General features: G+C 47.2%; 1 protein-coding gene across 5 annotated transcripts in view; it reads right to left on the bottom strand.

Moving 5' to 3' along the window:
* Positions 1–15921, bottom strand: part of PHC2 (polyhomeotic homolog 2) — a 60191-nt gene that overhangs the window by 20055 nt on the left and 24215 nt on the right. For 4 of the 5 annotated variants that reach the window (XM_081017144.1, XM_081017147.1, XM_081017146.1 and 1 more), the window contains 7 exons: positions 11696–11854; positions 9381–9458; positions 9019–9183; positions 6063–6212; positions 5473–5797; positions 3224–3645; positions 1528–1705 (listed from right to left, as the gene is read on the bottom strand). In XM_081017144.1, coding sequence (XP_080873270.1) covers positions 1528–1705; positions 3224–3645; positions 5473–5797; positions 6063–6212; positions 9019–9183; positions 9381–9458; positions 11696–11854 — 1477 coding nt within the window. The remainder of the gene's footprint in view (positions 1–1527; positions 1706–3223; positions 3646–5472; positions 5798–6062; positions 6213–9018; positions 9184–9380; positions 9459–11695; positions 11855–15921) is intronic. The other variant, XM_081017145.1, reaches the window with a different exon arrangement.

Below are 15921 nucleotides of genomic sequence, written 5' to 3'. Positions count from 1 at the left end.
GGAGAGAACAAACATTTTCCCTTCTCCAAAACAAGCCCATGCCGAGGGGGACATAAAAGCAGCCCTGCCAGGGTTGGAAGACAATAGCCTTAGAATCTCAGAGTAGGAAGGAATCCCAAGGGTCATCTAGTGCAACCCCCTGCAATGCAGGAATCACAGCTAAAGAATCCCTGGCAGGTGGCCCTTCAGATATTTAAATATGGCTCCATCATGTCACATTTCAAAGTTCTCTTCTCCAGGCTAAACACACTCAACTTCTCATGAGACTTGGGTCTCCAGGTCCCCTCGGGAAGCCTAAACCAGTTCTCCTGGTAGAACCAGGTGGGGCAAGCTAAGGAAATTTCAGTTTTTATGGCTTATTTTTCATGAATGTGCATGTTCGGGTGGGGTGGGGGAATGGAAAACGTGTCTCTCAGAACACTAAAAAAACAGCCCCTGGATCATCAGCTCAGCTACTCTTTCCTCAACAACAACCATCTTCCAAGAATGCACAAAATGCCACCCGCACATTTCCATAGCCAGGGGACTAGAAACTTGATCTTTCAAAAGGGAAGCTGAATATCAAGATTGTCTGAGAAAAGAGCTCCAGCCATCTCTGTGTAAATCAACCTGTTGCCTTCCTGGTATTTTGGACTACAGCTCCCATCATCCACAGAGAAGAAGGCATAGATGTTCCTGAACTAGGTGGTATCTCCCTAAGGATTCCATACAGTCCAGGATCAACATCCATTCCGTGCACTTCCAGAATTTTTTTATTGGGGGGGGGGGTTAAATCTCAAAGAATACTCTGATTATCTTTTACGTTCATCAAGAGGCAAGTTTCTAATCCCTGAGGTCAGCAACGATAAAACACTGAAAGGGAAAAATTTCAGTAGCTGGGGACAAGTAGGGTTTCCAACACTTTCTGGTACAGGGAGAAGATACAAGGGTTTGGGGTGCTCTCCAGCACTGTGCCCCTTTCCCAATCAACCAAATCATAAGAACGACATTAAGCCAAACCACGTACAGAATACATATCAATTAATTCAGCTTGTAGAATTCACCTTTCCTTAAAAAAACATCAAACCAAGATGGGCTTTGTCTCATCCAGGATACCACTTTCTACAGCAGCCAGCAAATAGCGTGCTCCCCCACTGCTTGATTCTCTGCAACTGGTACTGAGAGATAGACTGCTCCTGAACACAGAGGCTCCCTTGGAGCCATCATTGCAAACTGCCCACGATTTGGAGCAGCACTCATAACCCCACAACAACAGATAGGAACGTACAGCGCCACGCTGCCCCGAGTGCCTATTCCGAAGCACTCCTTGGGATTCAGAGCATTGCTGCAGGCAGAGGCAAGTAGAGTTTGACAACCTTCTCCTTCCTCCCGCTGGAGATTGCAGTAAGAAAAACACACCTCTCCGGTTCCTTTTAAAGCAACCCTGCAGCAGAGGAAGGGCTGCAAAGATTCTCACACACACACACACACACACACACACACACACACAGAGGCAGCACATTTCCCCACCCCCAAAAGACCCCTTACCGTGAGGTGGGGTGGTCCCAGTGCCCTCAGAGGCCTGCTGCTCAGGAGGGGCCGCCAGAGGTGGCGCCGTCAAGGCGCCCTGGGGTGGGAGTAGGGGCTGAGCGACTCGTGACTCTGCCGGGGGCTTCTCTGCAGGAAACGGGTCTTTCCTGGAATTCTCCTGGTTGCTGAGTGGCGGCTGCAGAGGAAGGACGAGAGAAGCGAGGGAGGAAAACATCAAGAGCAGGGGGAAATAAGAGGCCCCTGCTTGCCCTGCTGCAGAGGTCTATCTGCTGGAGTTGACGGGAATTGAACCCGGGACCTGCCACGGGCAGAACACAACCTCAACCCCCTGAAACTGCAGGCTTAGATGCACTGTTGTTTTGCAGGCATTTTGCCCATCAGAGTGTTTAGTACTTTGCAGAGAAGTGTCACTCCCTAACCATAATGGGAGACAAGCAGACAGGAGATCTGGAGTGGGGAGGAACTCAGGAGGCACACACACAAACCCATCTTGCCAGGGGCCTGGCTTCTGGGACAGAGTTCACACGAGGCTGCCAAAGGCAGAACATCAAGTGTGGAGGGGAGCCCCTGTGGAAGCAGCAACCCCCTCAGAGGCAACGGGGCAAGCAGCTCTCCCCAAATGGCTGGTTTTCTTGAGCAAGTGGGTGGCCTCACCCAGAGCAGGATCAAGGACCCATACGTCATCAAAGCAAGGACATCAGAACAGATGTGCACTTCGTTTGTACTAAAAACTGGGCTTTTAGTGCCACGTCTCAAGCCCTCTGGAATCCATGCCCAGCTGAAATTAGACAGGCGTCTCAGAATCATAGCCTTCCCCGAGGCATAACCCAGTCATTTATGAAATTAGAATTGTAACTCTGTAGGAATGTTTTTTTGTTTTTGTTTTTGGTACTGTATTGAATTCCTATGCTACACACTGCTTTCATGGCCTCATTAAGTGCTTTCCTAATATGTAAAAATAAATAAATAAAACCAAGAACAGCTCTACTTGATCAGGGCCAAAAAGGGCCTATCTCAGTTCTGCATCCTGTTTTCACAGTGGCCAACCAGAGGCCTAAAGAGGGAAGCCCACAGGCTTCCAGTGGTTGTTCCCCATCATCTGGTATTCAGAGGTAGGCTGCCTGCAGATGTGGAGGCTCCGCTATTACAACAAACATCCATGAGAAGAGCTCTGTTGGATAAGGGGAAGAGTAGCCTGAGCCTTTCTGAGGGAAACCCAAAGCTAAAAACCCAAAGCTAAAAAGGGAGTCAGGGTTTGCCCAACCCACCGAAGACATTCCCCTTGCTCTGGGATGTTTTTGTGTGATTCGCAATGAGCTGAGGTGAGGGTGGGGCACTTCCAGCCCAGGGGCTTGCTCAGGCCCGACATGAGTTCTGAATTTGGCCCATGGGCCCGTTGCCCAAACCACAGCCACCCGTCCCACATGCAAAGCAACTCGCCATCGCTCCGAAGCCTGTTTGCAAGCATCTTATATCAAAACCACTTGCAAGTGGGTTCCCAAAAGACAAGCCCCTTTTGAGTCGTCACCTGGCCTCATAAGGGTGACAGGTAGGTGATGGACAGGTGTGTGGCCCTGCCCACCTGCCCAAGGTAGCCTGCCTTGGGAGGAAAGGCTGGGGGGGAAGGATCCAGTTCCACCCCTCTGCCCCAGTCCTCACCCCAAAATGAATGCCCCCCAGAGGTCCAACTCACTGTTCCAACAGCTGGCTGTAGTTGAAGGATGACGGCCGAGGTGTGCTGGAACTTGCGCTGGCCGGCGTGGTTGGGGCAGCCGGAGGGTCTGGCTGGGGAGCCACCTTCCAGCCTCTGGGCCCCCAGCGCTGGGGGCCCAGAGGGATGCGGGGTGTGCTGCTGCGAGGGCTGGCTGGCAGCAGGCTTGTGCTGGCTGGGGGCCTGGCAGGCTGGCAGACTGGTAGCGGGCGCCTGGTTCTGCGAGGGCCCTTGGGCGTGCAGGCTGGGGGGCGCCCCAAGGCTGGGGGTTGGTGGAGGGGGGACCTGCAGCTGCGGAGGCCTGGGCTGGAGGGGTTGATGTGGGTGTTGCTGCTGGATCACAAATTGGTGCTGGATTGGCTTCTGCTGTTGCAACAGCTGGTGGGTCTGTAGCTGGGAATACGCTGGAGGGGAGAAAGGGGCCAGTTAACTAATGCCACTCCAGATGCCCTTTAAATCATCACCATCATCAAAATAAGCCATAGATAAATAACACAAAGAAATACTGTATCAGCAGGTTGAAAGCAGCATAAGGTTGCACATTGTAACAGAACTTGTCATTCCAATAAAATGCCAATTTCCCCATAAACCTGGTCCATATGTTGTTGTTTTTTTAATAGGTTAATCAGAGTTACTGTGGACCCAATTTTCTCAAGCCACCAGATTTATTTTTACTGGAGGAAATCAAACAAAATGGTATAAAAAAATCAATCTGTTTGATTTGCTTCTGTGAGATAAAAATGAATTAATAAAAATAACAGAATAAAAAAAGAGTGTGATATATCCACTTTATATTAGGTTAGTAAAGTACTTAAGACTGTTTGGAAATCTTGATTTCTCATTGTCCTGTGGTTAGGGGAGTCCTGTGTTTCTGCATTTGTGGTATACAAGATAAAATCCCACCAAACATCATAGAAGTTTTCAAGGTCCCTCCTGTCTCTGGCAGCACAAATTTTTATGCTAAAGGGAAAGCCGTGAGCCCTGTAAGGTTTTCCATGTGAAGGCAACTGAGGTTCATGCCAGTGTCCATGCCTAGAGTTCCCGAGAGCTGAAAATTCCTGCAGATATACATCCTCATAGACCCCTCTCTAGCTAGCATCCAGATGAGCAAGGAGCATTATCAGAGTTCAAGGACGTGGCCCAGCCAGGAGAAAACACTCCAGGAGGAAGCAAAGCAAAATCGGTGAGCTATAAAGTGAGTCAGGAGCTGCCCATAAACAACAGCAAAAGTGGAGAGAAGCTCTTTGCCCCAGAGTTGCCGAGAGCTGCTAGGGGACCCCTACAGAAGTGACAATTCCCAGAGCGGTTTAACAATCAATCCCTCTTAGAGTAATAGAGTTGGAAGGGATCAAAAGGCTCATCTGGTCAAAGCCCCTGCAATGCAGGAATCCTTGGTTCAACATGGGGCTCAAAAGTGTGACCCTGATATTATGAGTCTCATGCTCTACCAACTGAGCCATCTCACATGGAATTCTGAAAAATATAGTAATACTAATATAATCACCAGCCAGTTACTAATCAGCGCAAGAAGCAGTCACCAGGTTCCTTGGAACAGCCTTTACCAATTCGCATCCCATCCAGGCGTTCTGGGCAACGACTCCCATCCGTTGCCACCCAAAACATCTGGAAGGTATCCGGGCTGGCAAAGGCTGCCTTAAGAGTCAGCTTAAGAAATATTACAGTACAGTGGTACCTCGGGTTAAGTACTTAATTCGTTCTGGAGGTCCGTACTTAACCTGAAACTGTTCTTAACCTGAGGTACTATTTCTGGGTTAGCGGAGTCTGTAACCTGAAGCATATGTAACCTGAAGTGTATGTAACCCGAGGTACCACTGTATGATGAATTCGTGAGCAGGATTCGAACTATGAACCACAGTAGGAATTAAGAGATTATTGTATGGTGATTATGACATAACCATGCAGCAAGGATGCAGCAAGGGGGAGAAATTAAAAACACAATGGAAAATGGGAGGGGGAGTCAGGGAAAAAACAAAGAAAAATTTACTATGTTTTGGTACTGATGAAATTGTTGTTGCTTTTTTTTAAAAAAAGAGTCAACTCTAGATGGTTTCTCACTCACCCCTCATTCGGGTGTGGTTCTCAAAAATAAACCCCCAGCCCCAGAAGCAAGGCAAGGGGGCAGCTGACAACCCCCTTCTGCTACTCCACACCCCCAACTTTGCTCTGCCCCCCCGTGGCTCAGTCCATCGGAGACAGGGCCAGTGCCTCACCTGGGGCAATGAGCGGGTGAGTCGTGGAGGAGGTCACCGTCCGGTTTGTGGAGCCGCCCCGCCCGTCCAGATTCCCAGCTCCCCCGCTGCTGCCACCTCCGCCACCCCCCTCTCCTTTCCGAAGATGCTCTGGGGCGTGTTCGGAGACGCCCGTCTTGCCGCCAGGAGCCTGCCCAGCCGTCTTGCCCTGAGTAGCCGGAGAGGAGGTGGAGTGGCTGGTGTTGCTCGGGGTGGGCTTCATGGCCAATGTGGGGAGCTGCTGGCTCAGGGAGGGAGCCAGCCCCTGAGCGGCTGCCTGCTGGGTGCGGAGAGATGAGTTTTGTACCTGCAACAAGATGGGAGAAGAAGAGAGCTCAGCTGCAGAAGCCTGGTCCACCCACAGAGCCTACAGTACTGTCTACACCAACCGGCAGCAGCGCCCCAAGGTTTTACACCTGGAGGGGGTCTCTCCCAAAAGCTGGGGGTTGATCCCGAGACCTTGTGCATGCAAATCACGCGCCTTAAAACAGTGAGCTGAGGCTTCCCTGTCCTTCTTTCTCCCTGCTAAAACCGCAGAGACACACCCAGACCCTCGCCCTCCTGGTTCTTACCTGAGCTGTGGTGGTGGATGGCTGGGTGGTGGTGGCCCCCTCGGGCTGCACCGCAGCAACCGTGGCCGTGGGCGTGAAGATGAGCTGCGGGGAGAGAGGGAGAGCACGGCCTAGGCTCCTAGCTACTTGCACAAGGTTACTCTGCTGAGCCTGGAAATCACAGGAAACGGGTCCCCTTATACATCACCCGTTGCCATCCCAGCAGAGAGATCACAGCGTGGGGGGGGGCTGGGGGGTGCAGCAGCCCCAGGAAACCACAACCATGCAGGACAGAGGGGAGGGATGCACCAAGGAGCATGCTCAAGGACTCCATGCGTTGGGGGCCAAGTTCAATGTCCTTGTCTTAATTTACAAAGCCCTGAACAACTCAGGGATCACCCGAAACCTTCTATCCCAGCTAGATCACCGAGATAATCTGCTGGAGCATTGTTGGCCATTTCCTGATTTCGCAAAGTTCGTTTGACAACCATGAGAAACCAAGCCTTTAGTGTCACCAGCCCAGTCCTATGGAACTGCCTGCCACTGGAGATTCAGCAAGCGCCTTCTGCTTCAACTTGTAAACGCCTGCTGAATACTTTTCTATTCCATCACGTCTATGAAGGAAGTTAAGAATACATCTTTCCATAATAGCTGATTTCTGATTTCAACTTTTTAATATGGCACTTACTGTATGGTTTTTTAGGTACTACTGTTGTAAACTACTCAAATATTTTTTGTGCATAGCGGTATATACTTTCATATTATGTATAAATAAAGTGGTTGCCTCTGAACTTTGGAACACTCTTTCCAAAGTTACGCCAAACGCATCAACAGAAATGAAGAATAGGGATTCAAAACGCATATGCTTATTTATTATATATTTCCAGGAAGGTGATGCAAGGGAGCCCATTTAAAATCAAAAACAGATTTTTCACGGACCATCTTAGTTGAGAATTTGGGATGCGCAGTGTTTCTTAAGTTTACAAACCAGGATGACACCTCACCCAGGAAAGGAAGCAAAAACAGCAAAAGACTATTAGCTGCTTCAGTAAGACACAGGAGGGGGGAATTTCTCCTGGAACAGACTGTAAGGGGAAGAGGAAAGCATATACTGCAACACTTCGCAAGGCAACACATTTGCAAGGGTAACTAGAGAGGTCATAGTTTTGTCCATTATCAAAGTGTGACCATATTTTTTAAAAAAATATATGCCAGAATTGGAGTGTACTGATTAGGTTTTTTTAAAAAAACCCTAGTGTGTGCATGTTCTACATCTAAAAATAGAGGCTCACTGTCCAAATTCAAACCACAGTTTATTCCATTTTAAGAGCATTTTCCCAACTGTTAATTTCTGCATTATATCTGAGCCACTTCAAGAAATATGGTGGACTACAATGAAAGCTTAGCACTCATTTCTGTGTTATTTGCAAATTGTTCCCCCCCCCCCCCCGAAGCAAATTACACTGAAATAAGAGCTAAACTTGCCCTTATGTAAAAGCTCATATGTATCACAGAAATTAACTGTTAGGGGAAAGTCGGGAAAATGGAATAAACTGCCACGTGAAGGGAGCTACAGTCTGTGCATGGGAACTTCTGAATGGGCCTCACTGCAAAACCATGCTCTCGAGAGACTCGGAACCAATTCCGACACCCTCCACCACCTTCTCCATACCACCACCACATCAAAACCGCAGGAAAACCTGAATTACTGCATTGCACACCATGTGGGCCTTCTCTTGCACTAGATCTGGAAGCGGCATTTAGCGCAGAATGCTGCGGCACAGTTGATGACAGGAGTGAGGCCTTCTCAGCATATAACAACCACACAGAAATCTAAACTGGGGGGTTGCCAATTTGCTACCAGGCAAAGTTCAAGGTGTTACTACAGTGGTACCTCTGGTTATGAACTTAATTCGTTCTGGAGGTCCATTCTTAACCTGAAACTGTTCTTAACCTGAGGTACCACTTTAGCTAATAGGGCCTCCCACTGCCACCGAGCCGCCAGCACACGATTTCTGTTCTCATCCTGAGGTAAAGTTCTTAACCAGAGGTACTACTTCTGGGTTAGCGGAGTATGTAACCCGAAGTGTTTGTAACCCAAGGTGTCTGTAACCCAAGGTACCACTGTATTAGTATATAAAGCCCTTAACCTGGGACCAGTTCACCTGTGAGGTTGCCTTACTCCTGCTTCAATCTGCGGTGCTGGCACTGGTACATGTACCCCGTAATACCCACATTTGTAAGGAAGTCATAGTTTAGAGAGGCAGACCCTACCCTCTGGAACTCCCTGCCTATTGGCGCAGCCTGACTCCCTCCTTTGGCAATCCTTACAGAACTTAAGCTTATGGTTGCCATCATTTTGATTTTAATTAATTTTTATAATGAAATGTTTTTAGAATGTTGCACTATTTTATTGTTGTTAGCCGCCCTAAGCCTGGCTTCGGCTGGGGAGGGCGGGATATAAATATAATTTATTATTATTATTATTATTATTATTATTATTATTATTAATGTCAGCCAGGCACTTTCGTTGTACTCTATCCGGCATCTACTAAAAACAATTTTGTTTCAGCAATCCTCCCCAGAAATGCGGATGTGAGGTTTAATCTGTTTTTAGTTTATTGTTGCTTTTATCTTTTGAACGTTTTAAAGAACTGTTTTCTACTGATCATTTTCTTTTTTTAAACTCTCAATGTAAATCGCTTTTGAGGGTATTTCTTTTTTCAACCGACAGGTGGTGTGTAATTCTATTAAATAAACAAATAAAACACTCAGGCTGGTGTAGAATGGGCAGAAGAATCGCCAGGGTGGTACCCAAAAGAGCAAGGTTGTTTCAGCACCACCAGGATGCTGTTCCCTTCCCAGAGCCTCCCCAGATGTACCAGTAAGACACACACCATCTCCCAATAGGCTGTCAGCTCCCCTGGAGGTACCCAGCTGGCAAAAACAGGGGATTCAAGGTGCTTTGCCAACTTACCATCTGAGCCCGCAGGTACATCTGGGCCTGGCTAGCTGTCAGGGTGGGGCTGCTGGCGTTGCCCAGGAGTACAGCTTGCTGGGCTATGCCAGAGGCGGCCGCCGAGTTCACGCCCTGGGCCCGGTTGATCAGCTGGGCGGCAGCTGGGGACGTTGCCAGGTTTATCTGGGATTGGGTGGGGAGGAGAGGGAAGACAGAAAGTGGTGCAGTGAATCTGGACAACGGCATGCAGGAGGAGATGGGGACAGGCCCATCTGCACCAGCAAAAGTGGAGCGCATGAGGCCCCAAGATGCCCCAGCTCTGTGGGGCAACAGAAACCCCACAGCAGCCCTGCAGAGAGAGGGGCAGACTCAAGGCTTACCGTGGACTGCTGAGGCGGGGTCTGTGTGGGCCCATTGTTGCTGGATGAGGTATTCTGCCTGTTGGCTGCCAGACTTGCCTGGAAGGGCAAGCAGAGGGGGAATTAAGCAGAAATCAGACATACTGAATCCATATAGCTGTGAATCCTGCAGTGTGGGGGCTTGGACTAGATGACTCTATGATAAGAACATTTGCCCATTTACTTCACCAGTCGGCAGAGGCTCTCCATGCTTTCTGGTGTGGGGCGTTCCCAGCCCTATACCAAGGCTTGAACCCAGGACCTTCCCAGGCTCAGAATGTAAGAAGAGAGCTTGCTGGATCAGACCAAAGGGGGCACATCTAGTCCAGGATCCTGAACCAACAGATGCCCCAATGTGAAATCTGCAAGAGCCCTCTCCCCTCCTGTTTGTGTCAGTTTTGGAGACATTATAAAAGGAAATTAAAAAAAAATCTTAATGAACATAAATGACATGTTGCACCTTATTTTGCCAATGCGCCTTGAGACCTTTTGTTGCACAAAGGAACTGACAAATGAAATTACTATTCTTGTCATTAATAGTATTAATAAGAATAGCAATGTGGATGTGTGAACGACCCAGTATAAATGATCCACTGCTCATGTACTATTCTTGCATTTTAAAAAGTTATTTGTTTCCATTTCATAAACTGTATATGCTGCTCAATTGTAAGAACCACAAAGCAGTTCACAGAAAGTATGAAACAATAAAATTATAAACAAAAACAACCTCGAAAACAGATATGTAATAAATTCAAAGAATGGTTAAAATCAAAGATAAACTAAAAAATAGATTAAAGCACATGTCAGGTTCTATATACCTGAACAGGCTTGGTGAAACAAAAATGTTTTTTTGCAGGTGCCTAAAGAGGATGGCAAAGGCACCTGCCTGGGGTCAGTAGGCAGGGAGTTCCAAAGTGTGGGGGCCACCATACTAAGAGATAGATTTCTTACAAATGCAGAACCCTATGTGGCATCTGTATCAGTGCCAGTTGATAAGATAACAATTTTTTTAAATCTCGTGAAGATAAAAAAACAAACAAAGGCGACTTCCTGATGTCCATTACATGCATCAAATACATTCTGAAAGAAAAACAACTCGCCAGTCTGGAGGGACCCTTTGCTATTATGCAATTAATCATAGAATTGTAGAGTTGGAATTGGACCTCAAGGGTCATCTAGCCCAACGGCTGGTTAATTTAATTATTATGCATTTAACGGTTGAAATACTTTATTGTCACTTGTACAACTTGTATACAGTGAGATTGCACAAGCACCCCCCACTCAGCTCTCTTAGTCTTAATTCCCCTAGTTTACTGACGCACACCTACCAAACCCAAAAGTCAGCTGCTCTGTTGTTATCTTTACCCTGTTGGTGTGACTAATCATGTTTCTATATCTTCTGCCGGAGGGCAGGAGATTAAGAAAGAAACAACGTTCTTCGGCAATGTCATCCAGTGGATTCACAGGACAGCCCATAATATCTCGTGCTGTATTCACCACCCTCTGTAGGCACTGCCTATCAGTTGATGTCAAACCAGCGTACCACACTGTGATGCATTATGAAAGGTCACTTTCTATTATGGACTAGTAGAAGGAGATCATCAAATGTTGATTGACATCGTTCTTCCGCAATACTCTGAGGAGATGGAGTCTCTGTTGAGCTTTCTTAACCACCTGGGTTGTATTGATTTTCCAAGTAAGCCCTTCACTGAGATAAACTCCTAGGAATTTAAAGGAAGAGACTCTCTCCACACAGCCCTCCCCGATGTACAATGGGGCTAGTTCTCCTCTCTTCCTCCAAAAGTCCAACACCATCTCCTTTGTCTTGCTGATATTTAGGTGCAAGTTGTTCCCTAGGCACCATGTAGATATTTTTTTGGACTTCTCCTCTATACACTGATTCATCTCCACCTGTTATTAAACCCATTATGGTGGTGTCATCCGCAAACTTAATAATTGCAGTAGACGGGTCAGATGATGCACAATCATATGTATACAATGAATACAGCTAGGGACTTAGCACACATCCCTGTGGCGTGCCAGTGCAGATTTTAAAGGAATTAGATGTCACATGTCCAATCCTCACTGTTTGTGTCCGATCTATCAGAAAGTCTTTAATCCAGTCACAGATGGTAGGAGAAAGGTTCATGTCAGTCAGCTTTTTAATGAGGATGTCTGGAAGGATGGCATTAAAAGCCGAGCTATAATCAATAAACAACATCCTGGCATAGACCTCCCTAAAAAAAAACAAATACGACCACCTTCCTTGCCCTCTCCCGCTGGCCCCAAAGGCCTACCTGCTGGACGGCAGCCAAGCTCTGGAGCTGGGTGCTGCTGAGGTGCTGCTGCTGCAGGGCTGCCGTCTGGAGCATGAGGTGCTGCTGCTGGGCGGCATACATCTGCTGCAGGTATTGTGCGGCTGTGTTGGGCTGGCGGTGCAAGGCCTGCTGGATCACCTGCGGGGAGAAGGACAGCAGGCCGTGATCAAAGAGCCAAACAAGAGGAATTCTTTATCAGGGCTGCAGCTGGGAAGGGAAAGGGTTAAACCCCCCCCCCCCTGTGTGGAGGGGAAACAGGTCACATTCACACCATAAGATTAAATAACTATGAAGACACTTCAAAAGTCACGGCTTCTTCCCCCAGAGGATTCTGGGAGCTGGAGTTTGTTAAGGGTGCTGAGCATTGTTAGGAGACCCACTTGCACAGCTACAATTCCCAGAGTTCCCTAGGAAGAAGGATTTTTGGCTGATTTTGGCCTTATATTCATTTATTTATCATCTTATTTTTCACACACAAAAAAAAAGCTTTGCAAATTCTTAACATGGACCTAAATTTACTTTATCCATTGACTTCCCGTCCTCCCCTTCCATGGTTTTCATATCACCCTTGAATGCTGTATATTTCTCATGCGCTATTCTATACATCCATTTTAACCTATGTATCTTAATAACGAATGCCGTCACTCGTATTTCGAGTCCTGCTCATGTTTTCATCTCGCTATAGTAACTCTTTGAATATTCAATAAAAGGTCTCCCGTCCTCGAATTTTTCCCCATTTTGGTCTCTATAATCTTTTGCTGTTAATCCCGCTGGTTCTGCATTCTGATCTACAGCCTTTTAAATGTGTTTGGGAGGGGGTTCCTGCAGCTGGCAAAAGGCGGGTTCTAAATATCATAATAACCATGGCATATTGAGTCACACCATTGGTCTGTCTGAGCATTGTGGCCACCCTGACGGACAGCTGCTCTCTCCGGGGTACCAAGGCAGAGAGACAGGCAGAAACCTTTCCCAGCCCAGCAACCCAAAATCCTTTTAGAACCGAAAATGACTCCAGGGTGGGGAAAGTGTGCAACTCCACTGAGCTAAGGGACCCTCCCCAAAAGGCTGTGTGCGCACCATGTGGGATGGGGAGTTAAGTGCAAACGCAGCTGTGGGCAAAACGGTTTCCCACCCCCACAGAAAAAATAAGGGGGGTGAATAGAGTCTGGGAAATTCAAGCCCCGGGAAAGCATTACCACACCAGGCGTGAAAGCAGCATGTAATCTACATTCAAAGCAATTTGCCACATGGTGGAAGGAGAGGAGAGATGCATCCCATCTTTCCATGGCCCTTCTCACTGTCACACATTGGGTGGGGGGGGCACAAATCCCACCCCCTGGCCCTGCGAGCTAAAAGCTGGAGGCACTTTTATGCTCAGAAAGGATTTCTGCGGAGGATGCTTAAGAATTATTATGCGTGCACACACTCACACACACATTAATTCAATATAAAATTACAAAACAAATTTGACCCAGAAAGAAAACCTAGACCTCATATTGCTGCCCAAGAATATGTGGACTCAGACTACTGCAGAGAAAAGAACTGTCAAGTTATGTGCTTCTAAGAGTGAGGAAAACCTCAGAAATTTCTGCACTGTTTTGTGGAATTCCATTTCTTACGTGCCAAATACAACCAAATTGCGAAATTTGGCTTTCCTGGTGTGTCTTTCTGCTTTTATCTATCTCCATTATCTGCTCTACCTTGATTTGGAAAATGCAAGCTGTGTATTGCTCCTGTATTATGTTTTGTAACATTTGGGGGATTTTGTTTGTATTTTTTGCAATTTTGATGTTACATTAATGAAAAACTACACACACACACACTCTAAAAAAACCACCAAGATCACTGATCCAGGAGGGCATTAGAACATTTAAGGCGAGCTCCAGCATTGAGCCCACAAATCTGATGGGTTCCAAAACCCTCCAGGAGGTTGGGGAGCAGAAAGAGACACCCTGTTTGCACAAGCAGGAAGTTTGCTCCACAAGCAGGACAGCACAGTAGGATCTCACCCAGAAATGCAAATCATTAAAACTGCAAAACAACAACAACAGAACCCTAAGCAAGTTTGAAATTCACATTTAAAGGGTAATCAACGATGAGTTGAGTGCAACAGAAAACAGCAACCTTCTCACTGACACACATCGCAGAATACAAAAACAAGGATATTCACGCTGGAGGGAGACCTATTTACTGAGCTGATAAATAAATCGAGACACTTGAAACTACAAAATTTGCAAAGAGACAGAAATCCTCACACTTGCTCTATAAAATAGAAAGTGTGGGATATTCCCTCCTGTTAATAAAATTAAGAGTACCACCAACCTAAAGAAAAGTTTGTTACAGCTATGAAAATATGAAGCCAATATAGTGTGTGTGTGTGTGTGTTATATTTTGTCATAATAATGCAGATCCAATATATTTTCATATATTTATCTATCTATCATCTTGAAAATGACAGAATAAAGGTTTGGATGGGAGTTTAAATACCTCATAGTAGTGCCAAGCTTCCACCGAAAGGAGCAGTTTTTTAGGGGGGGGGGAGGTCAAAGGTTAACCGGCATCAGCAAGGGTCTTGAGAACTTTGACCTTGCAGAGAATTTCCAAGCTGCCTGCAAGGAATGAAATCCTCCATCCATCACTTCTGCCCTCTGCCAGCATTCATGGATACCCCAGGGAGTCTTAAGCAAACCTTTTGGGCACTCCCCACAGCCCCTTCCTTGCTTGGGGGGGGCAATAGTGCTAAAGCAATAGAACAAAAAAATCAGTTCCTCGGAAGCTTCCTTTTTTAAAAAGAAAGACTTATGTGCACCCAAAACAAGCACCCCAAGGAGCTCCAGGGGCATGACAGACAGTTCTGAAGTTGTTGTAAACAAAAATCTGCAATGTTTCCCTTATGGGTTATCCAAGAGCCCATATAGAGTCCTTACGTAGGTTCCCTATTGGTAGGAGAAAATAACAGAGGCCAGCCAGAGAATATTGAGAAGCAAAGCAGCTAGTAAGCCTGATCTTTATTAATCTGTTGCAACAGGGTGCTCCCCTCACACGCAGAAAAGGAGGAGGAACCCAAAACCAAGGTGTGCCCGTCCTTATAAAGGTAAAGGGACTCCTGACCATTAGGTCCAGTCGTGACCGACTCTGGGGTTGCGGCGCTCATCTCGCTTTATTGGCCAAGGGAGCCGGCGTACAGCTTCCGGGTCATGTGGCCATCATGACTAAGCTGCTTCTGGCGAACCAGAGCAGCGCACGGAAACGCCGTTTACCTTCCCGCTGGAGAAGTACCTACTTATCTACTTGCACTTTGACGTACTTTCGAACTGCTAGGGTTGGCAGTAGCAGGGACCGAGCAATGGGAGCTCACCCCCATCGTGGGGATTCGAACCTCCGACCTTCTGATGGGCAAGTCCTAGGCTCTGTGGTTTAACCCACAGCGCCACCCGCATCCCTGCCCGTCCTTATATAGGCATTTTAAATTGCCCGTCCTGGAGTCCAAGACCACTCCCAGAAACATCATACATACATCACAGAAGGGGTGTAACCCAAGACCACCCCCCACATCATAGCTGTCAAGTGTCCCTTATTTGAAGGGACAGTCCCTTATTCCAGTGCCATGTCCTGCTACTGTCCCTTATTGATGGATGTCCCTTAAATGTCCCTTAAATGATGTCCCTTAAATTTCAAATGAAGCAGCTCCTCTCCCTCCCTCCCTGCCGTCCAGGGAGGAGGGAGGCTCCAACTGTGTTGCTTGGCTGTGTTGCTCACCCAATAAGAAGTCTAAGAACAACTGGGGGGTGGAGCTTGAATGCCTTGTGTGTGGCTAGTTAATGCAAGCTGAGGGGTTTTTTGAATGCTGGACGCCATTTTGTTGCACGTGCTGCTGCAAACTTTGCAGTGCAAAGCCAGGCCGGGGAGCCATCTTAAGTTGAGGCTGCATAGGCCTTGTGGTGCATGTGATTCAGATTCTATTCAGTTGAACCTCTGGTTACAAAGTTGGTTGGACAGTGTTCTCGAAGCTACCAGCATGAGTTTGACCAGACTGCAGGAGGACAGGAAGACTGGAGTGCCTGGAACAGTTGAGGCTGCAAGTCCCTTATTTTGGCTGCTGGTCCCTTATTTTCAAGGCTGCTGGTCCCTTATTTTCAAATCTGTAAGTTGACAGCTATGCCCCACATACCTACATCACAGAAAAGGTGGTCTAAAACAGAAAA

The sequence above is a fragment of the Podarcis pityusensis genome (genome assembly GCF_964106645.2).
Source record: "Podarcis pityusensis genome assembly, chromosome: 8".
Classification (NCBI taxonomy): domain Eukaryota; kingdom Metazoa; phylum Chordata; class Lepidosauria; order Squamata; family Lacertidae; genus Podarcis; species Podarcis pityusensis.
The sequence above is the reverse complement of the archived record's forward strand: the minus strand, read 5'-3'. Positions and strand labels throughout refer to the sequence as shown.